Genomic DNA, 8662 nt, shown 5'->3' with positions numbered 1-8662 from the left:
AGTCCACCATAATATGGGTGAGACCCTTAGTGCATTCTTTTAATACAATTTAATTTTCTTATTATTATTTAACACTATATTAATATTTCACCAATTTATGTATTTTGTTCAAGGGGATATATTTTAATGAATACCTAATAAAGATTAATTTTTAATATTAACTTTATCTTGATCTGTGCACTGCAATACTGCCTCTCTTTCTTTTTCCTTTTTAGTCTGCTCAATTGGCAGCAGGTTGCACACTCCCTATAAAATGTGAGAATTATATTCCAAATACAGGGGGTTCATCGAGATCAACCAGTGCGGTAGTCTTTTGTTGTTTAGGATACAATCCTCCTCAGTGTCAGAAACTAAATTAGGTAAATGCATGCTCTCAAATTTAGATATTTTATCCTTGAGAATTTCAATTTCTTTATTGGATTGCTCAATGACCAGTAGCATGAGATCAAGTGAGCATTTATGAAGTATCGCTATCCACTTGCGACAAAATTGCAGATCAAATCTACCAATTGTGGGGCAGTTGCGAACTCTGAACCCCCTTGGGATTTTTTTAGAGCGATAGTAATCGCTAATAAGATGGCATGATACTTGTAATCGATTTCTTTCTTCTTAAGTCGAACTAAATCCCTATATAATGATTCAGTAGAGAGAGCTTCAACTTGTTTAAACAACTCATCCTAAATAACTGAATGATTCATCAACATCCAGTGCAAACTGCTGGACCTAGAAACATGAAATTCCGGGATCTTTTCAAAATTCGACTGCTAAGGGGGTGAAAAGAGTTTCTTCTCGATCAAAGTGATTAGTTGACAAAGCAACATGTCTCAAGTGCTGCGGGATTGCCAAGCTCATTGTCTGGGATGAGTGGCAGCTCATGAGAGCACTGCAACCCCAGAGCGGTGAGGTTGCAGCGCAGTCCAAAATTCAAATAGGGGAGCCACACCAACTGCCAGTGAGTCCTGGTCCGCAATGTTTGGCTGCATTTGGTGTTTACATTTGGGGTGGCAGTTGGTGTGGCTTTCCTACTTGAATTTGTGCTGCGCTGCAACCCCACCTCTGGAGCCACCACTGGTAATAACCACTCTCAATAACACCAAGACAATATATAAAACTCATATAAAGAACACATTAACTATAATTAATATGTATTGACATTTACACAGAGAACTTTACATACAGTCAACCATTCAATCATAGAAACACATAGGTTTTTATTATTCTAAAATATAATTTTTGACATTTAAAAGTGCAACAGTTAACGCATCTGTGGAGTACATCATAGTCAAAAAACATATATAAACAAAGGCAGTGATACAGCTTGACATAATTGTTTTGGCAGTATTTAAGGACTATATTGTAATAAAATATACAAATTGATGTATAACATCATCTTAGTTTACGTCCTTCAATAGAAAGCAGGACTATTTAACACGAAATCCATTTAATTAAGTATCTATCCATGTTCTAGAACAGACCAGTCTTGTCTGGAGATATGAGATTGCATTTTAAAGATGACCGAAGAATATATCAGAACTTTTTCTATTAAGAAAGAATCTATAATTGTGGTCTGGAGGGAGAAACCACAATGCCAAACCTTGAAAAATATAATAAACAAAAAAAAATTACATTTGGTCCATTTGATTGGTTCTTTGAACCATTTTCCAGTTTATATTGTATATAATTTGGATTATGTTACAATTACCAGTTTTTGTATGAGGTTAATTATTAGAAATAACAAATGATTAACTTTTATCTAGGTAACGATCTGCAACAAAACGATCCGCCATACAAATTTCAAGGCAATCAAATGTGCATCATATTATCCAACACATATGCATAAGTGGGTGCCCCATTGCTCCCAATATGGCCATTTTAAATGTGACTTTAAAATATTGGGCCTCATTTACTAACAAGTTTTATCACCAAAATGAGTGATGAATTTCACTGTGTATGATAAATGGTGCTCCAGCCAATCAGCTCCCAACTGTTAACTGTTAGAAAAATGACAGTTGGGAGCTGATTGGCTGGAGCCGCATTTATCATACACAGTGAAATGTATCACTTATTTTGGTGATAAAACTCGTTAGTAAATGGGGGCCTTTGTCTCTTATGGCCTATATCAGGAACTACGAGTATAAATGCACTAATACTGATAGCAGTATAATTCATTGGATTTGTGAATTATAACGTGTATTCATTAAGAACCAAAATAGAATTTCTAGCAATCTCCTCACATACTGTATGTACCTGTCAAACCATATCATACAATTCAGAATGTTGGCCTTCCACCAATAGGACCTATTGAGACAGGGACTCTCAACCATGCGAAGGATGCTATTTTATGGACACCACAAGGATTGTTGATGGATATAACTCCGGGAATGGTAGAAGTGATCATAAGTATTAGTGTAATGAAATACAGTTAAAATGCTAATTATTAGTTGCATTTATATAGTAAGGTTTTTTGTTTTTTTTTAAAAGAAAGAAAAAACATTCTACTATAGTAGATTACTATCTGTTTTAGTAACATTCTGCTTTTTCAATGCAAACTGTAGTGGTCACTAGTTTTCTCCTAAATCACACGTCAGTTGTATTGTATATTAGCCTCTTTGTGCTTTAAGCATTATTTTATCTGTATTAATAATACACAGCACAAAAATACCCTAATGCTTCATGTTAGGTTATTTAGTCCTTCGAGTCCGTTGGCTTGTTAAAAACATAATACTTTCAATTAATTACCATGATTTATCAAAAATATGTCTAGTATTAATGCTAATACATTAATTATTAATGCTAATACATTATTATTTGCACAAAACAACATTTATGATAGCAACAATGGCTGTAGGGCCCTAGACCCAAAATTCTGTTTGCCAAATGCTTAAAAATTGCATTTTTGAAGAAATGTTTTTTTTTTGCGTTTTCTTCAGTCCCTTAAAGTGGTTTGAAATATTTTTGACCCTGGTGTAACAGCAGCCCCTGATAAGAAATATAGCGCACATAATTCTTGAGTGGTGTCTTTTTGTTAGTTCAAATAATATGTTCATTTATTCCTTATTTACATAATTACATTGATGAAATTCAGCTGTAGTTTGCTGTCAGGAATGCCCTTGAAGCTACCATTTTCATGTCCTTCCACAAATATAAAAAAATATAAGAAGTATATACTGAGATGCTACGATGTACCGTTTGATAAAATGCACTGGGAAGAGCTTAGTAAGTTGGCCTCCGTAACAGTCATTAATTCCAGTTGGTACCTGTTGGTGCACTTAAAAAAGTTAGGAGTACCGTGTGGTCAGCAAGGCAAATTGTTCATTGTCATGTTGTCCATTGCAATAAAGTGGTTTTCTGCGTAAAAAAATAGAAATCCCTGGACTTCACAGCCTTTCTCTTATAATTTCATGGTATGGTGAGCAAAATCTGAGACACGTATTTTAAAGGAAACTGTCCTCGACGAGATCCGATGAATCTATTCCAATGTCATCCATCATTTCAATGTCTTCAATGGTCTCATCCTCTCTCTTGACAAATGTGGAACTGCTGGAACCTGTTTCGATTGCACTTTCATCAGATGTTTGAGAACTGAAATGAAAAGATTATATTAATGTTTCACCGGTCTAGATTATATTGACCATTGTTAATACTCTTTGGAAAGACTGATGTGTATGACATGTATGTAATGGGATGAAAGTGTAAGATTCAGCATCTTTTATGTTTATTGCTCTGTCCTTAATGTAGTTGTTTAAATAAAAATGACAGTGAAAGTGTTGGCTCCATGTGACATCACACAAGTCTCTTTGCTTCTCTGAGTTATGGAGCAGACACACGCTTCAGATCTGAACGATAACGATTTAAAAAATCATTCAATCTTTCAATCGTTCATATCTGAAGGAAAATCTGACATATCTGATATATCTGTCAGATCTGTCAGATGAACGATTTGAACGATGCGCGTTCCCGATGGTCAGATAACGATATCTGACATCTGATGTGTTTGCAGTCAGACTTGGACGATTCCATTCATTTTAATGCAGTCAAAAATCGTTCAAATCGTTCAAATCTTTGGTAAAATCGTTCAAATCGTTTATCTGACAGATCTGAAAAATCTGTGTGTATGCTCCATTACAAAATCAGTTGCACACCTCCCGACTTTTGCTGTTTTGGAATCTAGTCAAGCACATGCATGGTGCTGGAGGTATGATGCCGCGCTGGATTTCCCCATCTGATTGCTGCTCAAAGCCCACTAAAGAACCAATCGGAACAGAGCTGCCCCATTCGGGACAGAGCCCCTGAATCAAGACTCTCCCACCTATATCATAATTGTAAGGTATAAAATTGCAAGTTTGCAAAGATGCTTGGAAATATCTGTATGTAATTTTATATGGACTAGATAAAAAAGTAAATGATAACAGTAAATGACATCTATTACCATGGGTATGACTGCATGTTTACAATACAACAAGTACTGTACGTCTATATTCACTTGAAATCAATCAACAGGTATAATTGTTTTAAAAAAAAACATGATGCTGTGATTACCTGTGTCTGTTTCTCTTGCCCGATTCATCCTCTGAAACTGGGTCAATGTCGGGGAGAGGAATGATGTAGCCACTGTCAGCACTTAGTCTCTGTTCATCGAATCCGCTCTCTCTGTCCTTCATTTTGTTCTCATTCTTGTAGGTCACACCGATATAGGAATTGTCACTATCACTTCTCATGCGAGTGACAGCGGGATGGTCACTTTTTAAGAAGTCATGAAGAATTTTCTCATAACACTGCAAAGAGTAAAACATACACAGGTTACATCATACCTACTCCAATATCTAACAACGTTCTCATTCAATGCATCTGAAAACATCTGGCCACACCCCCGACTTGTTGATGTTCATGACCTACCCAACCGATTCATCTATAAGCCATGACCTTGTGCCCACTGAGAAAACTGGACTGTCCATAAATAAAGTGGAATGTGGAGGTTTTCCTACTTCTAGTTTGTGTCTCTATAACAATAACAAAGGCATGCTATCATGTCAAAGTACTGCACAAGCCATACGGACATTCAGGCCCAGCGGGAGAAGACACTACTTAAGCAAGAAGGAGTAACTATTTTAAAAGCACAAACATGTAATTGTTTTTGTCTGTTTATTGGCTGGGTAAAGTACGGCACACAAAACAATGTCACCATAGAATATCTATATACCTTTTTGTATTCACCAGGTAGGAGGCTCTCAACTATTTCACTTAATTGATAGAAAGAGGGTCTCTTCTCAGGCTCACTGTTCCAGCACTTCACCATGAGGTCATACCTGTAGACAGGCAACAACAGAGTTGTAGTCTTCACAAAATGAGGCTGATGTGAATGAGTACTATTTCTCTGTAAAGGGCTTCATCATATATAGGTGCTATAAAAATAACTTAATGTGCAACAAAATGAACTTACACTTCATGGGTGGCATGATCTGGTTTTGCCATCCGGTAGCCACTTTTTATCTTGTTATAGAATGTAGAATCCACAACCATCCCCGGGTACGGCGTTCCACCTTGAAACACAATGAGCAAAATTGATAAGGGTCACGTTAATTTACTGCAGAAGACTATACTAAAAAACGTATTGGTGAATTCTGAACAGAAGTACTCAATATGCATATGCCAGGAGCAATGTCAGATTTTACCTAGGGGCAGAAAGACTGCAGCCACTCCCCCTCCCCTAAATTCTGCCACTTGCAATGAGCCAGTCACAGCTTTACTTCCAGTGGCTTCCCATTGGAAGTGCTATCTGCTAATCATATGATGGACATGAGCAAAAAAAACGGTTTCTAGGGATTGCATCGGCAGCAGCACCTAGAAGCCAGGTAGGGCTTCAGAAAGGAAGAGTTTCCCATTGGTATTGCTGTTTGCTATTATATAAAAGAAGGCTTTTTGATAATAAACACACAGCATAAACATTAGTATTGTAATAGAGATTAGCGTGGACTCCCGTGTTTTAGTTTGGCAAAACCACCTTAAAATGTTTTTGTTTTGGCAAAACCACGCTCAAGCATTTTGGTTCGGTTTCGGTATTGAATATCTTTAAAGATTGATAAAAACAGCTAATATCATGTCACTTGGACCTGAATTTCATCCTATAGTATTATTAACATCAATAACATTCATTTCCAGAGTTCTGATACATGCAGCCGCACAGTCAGTGCTTCTGCACAGTGCGTCTCCCGAGTCCCCACATCATGTCCGTGATGCTAATGAGGGGACTAGGGAGCAGCCTTGGCAGGACTCAGGTCAGGTGAGTAATCAGCTGCGGGGATGGAGCAGTAGGTTCTGTGTGGCTTAGGGGAAGGGGGGAAAGGATGGGGGTAGGCTCCGTGTTGCTTGTGAGGGCCCCCCCAACTTAGTTGCCCTGGGGCCCCCACAAGCCTTAATCCGGCCCTGAACACCTGTGGATTTTTTAAAATGTATCAGTCAGTAATAAATACACCTGTGCACCAATTAGAAGATCAGTAAAACATGCACTATTAGAGGTCCCTTAAGGACTGTAGTTGGGAAGCACTGATCTATACACTGAAGGCCAGGCCTGTAACAGGGTGCCGCAGCACCCTGTGCTGTACCCGCCGCTTGAGAGGCGCACAAGGCGTCATATCTGAGTACCCTAATTTGCCCCATCTCCAGAGCACTAGCCTGCTGCTCCGAGCATCCTACAGACATTCCTAGCAGTAGTACACATAATGCCACTCCCCACACAGAGCAGGAGCCATGAGCCAAAGCAGGGTGCGGGTTGCAGAGGAGGGCGTGCCCGGCTGGTACCACCCCCAGGGCATCCCGCCCTGCCGACGGCACCAGCCGCACCACTTTCCTTACAGCCCTGCTGAAGGCATTTCAAATGACGTTGTTCAGGATAAAAAAATAGCAGCAATATATAGCTTGTTTGCATGTATGCTGTAATTTCTGCATTCTTTGCATACTTTGTTAATTGACAGTGTCCTTGTAGCACATGGTATTATATAGAGGGAGGCCAATGTTATTTTATGGATACAAATATGGTACTGTATCTAACGCACCTGACCTTATTTGTTCATCTGCACTGATTACAGCGATTACTGTATATCAGCACGTAGGATACCTTTATTAAGGCTTGTATATCCCTATATGTGTACATATTTCTGCAATTGAAGGAGAGTCTTTTAGCCCTTAAACATCTGCTTCTTTTAAGATGTTACCCTGTTTGTCTGCTCTGAATAAAAATATTTTTAAAAGAACAAAGACTTTAAATATATACTAATTGTATACGTTTCATTGTAAATATATTTTTAAATCTGTTATCTCATAATAATCTATACATACCAAGAGAAAATATTTCCCAAAGCAGGATGCCAAATGACCACACATCACTCAGAGTTGTGTAGAGATTATCAAAGATACTTTCTGGTGCCATCCATTTTACTGGGAGGAATGTCTGTAACACAAGAACCATCAATAATGGTCAACCTAAGTATACAACACAGATGTCTAGTAAACTATATGCTGCACCAATATGTACATTTTAAGACTAAATCTGCTGTACTTGTTCATCATACAGCATAGCTGGACTTTGGGAGTGGCTCTGCTTAGGGCTCTGAACGCAGTTAGTGATTTAAGGGTTTGGAATGGAACATAAATGACATGTAATTTACTTTGAACTGCATGTTCACCAAGTACCATTGCTCTAAAATCAAGTGTGGTTTTGGTAATTATAATCTTCCATCTATGTTAATTTAGATTTAATACGTACGCTGCCCTTTGAAACATAATTGGAGTCATGCATTATGTCTCTGGCCAGACCAAAGTCACATATCTTCACGATTTTCCCTTGTGCCAGTAGGACATTGCGAGCTGCCAAGTCTCGGTGCACACACTGCCAGGGGAGAAACAAAACACAGTGACATTAGGGTGCTTGCAAGGCATGTGGAATGCAGCAGAAGTCACTCAGTGTACTGGACGTACATTCTTAGATGCTAAGAACTCCATGCCACGGGCAACCTGGTATGTAAAGCTGAGTAAGTCTAGCAGGGTCAGTCCTTCAAAGCCATCATCCGAAAGCAGGTTTTTCACTTCTGTTAAAAAAAAAAAGAACATTTATTATTGTTTTCTATTTTTGTCATAGAAACAACCTAGAATCTAATCTAATCTATCTATCTAATATAGGCTAAGCCTTGGAGAGAGATATATAGCGGACAGAGGTAAAGGACCTCATTCAGAGTCGCCACCGATGTTCGCTAGACTGCGCATGCGTAAAATTCGCAATCCGCGTGCGCAAACTAGCTATTATGAGCAGAAATTGCTCTCTCCTTGAACCAGGTCGTTAGTTTGAGTGACAGGATGAGGCGTTTGTGGGTGGTAACAGGTGAAGGTGCTTGTGTACGGGGGAGTGGAGATCCGAACGCAGGCGTGCCTGACTATGCAAAGAGCGTTTTATGGGAGTGCATAATTAACTAAGTAGTGTCATGGCACATGTGACATGGGAGGTTTTTACACTGACTTGATCGTAGTGCTTAAGAGAGGGTATGGTCAACCTTAAGCTCTACGACCAGCTCCGATGGTTCCCGATGGTCTCGATTAATCCTTATAAGCACGGAGATGACGTGTAATGCAAACGAGAAGGGGGCGTATTATTAGTCTTACGGCCGCATCC

At 38.8% G+C, this 8662-nt stretch overlaps 1 protein-coding gene across 2 annotated transcripts in view; it reads right to left on the bottom strand.

Annotated features, from left to right (window-relative positions):
* Nucleotides 1–2065: 2065 nt before the first annotated feature.
* PDGFRA (platelet derived growth factor receptor alpha) overlaps nt 2066–8662 on the bottom strand; it is a 93474-nt gene continuing 86877 nt past the window's right edge. For both annotated transcript variants that reach the window (XM_088475273.1, XM_088475274.1), the window contains exons 17-23: nt 7975–8084; nt 7763–7885; nt 7336–7447; nt 5441–5540; nt 5201–5306; nt 4540–4775; nt 2066–3582 (exon numbers count right to left, since the gene is read on the bottom strand). In XM_088475273.1, the coding sequence (XP_088331399.1) occupies nt 3435–3582; nt 4540–4775; nt 5201–5306; nt 5441–5540; nt 7336–7447; nt 7763–7885; nt 7975–8084 (935 nt within the window). In that variant the 3' untranslated portion in view covers nt 2066–3434. The remainder of the gene's footprint in view (nt 3583–4539; nt 4776–5200; nt 5307–5440; nt 5541–7335; nt 7448–7762; nt 7886–7974; nt 8085–8662) is intronic.

Source organism: Taudactylus pleione, unplaced genomic scaffold (genome assembly GCF_031769625.1).
Source record: "Taudactylus pleione unplaced genomic scaffold, aTauple2 ptg000169l, whole genome shotgun sequence".
NCBI lineage: Eukaryota > Metazoa > Chordata > Amphibia > Anura > Myobatrachidae > Taudactylus > Taudactylus pleione.
This window is presented reverse-complemented; position numbering and strand designations above follow the sequence as displayed.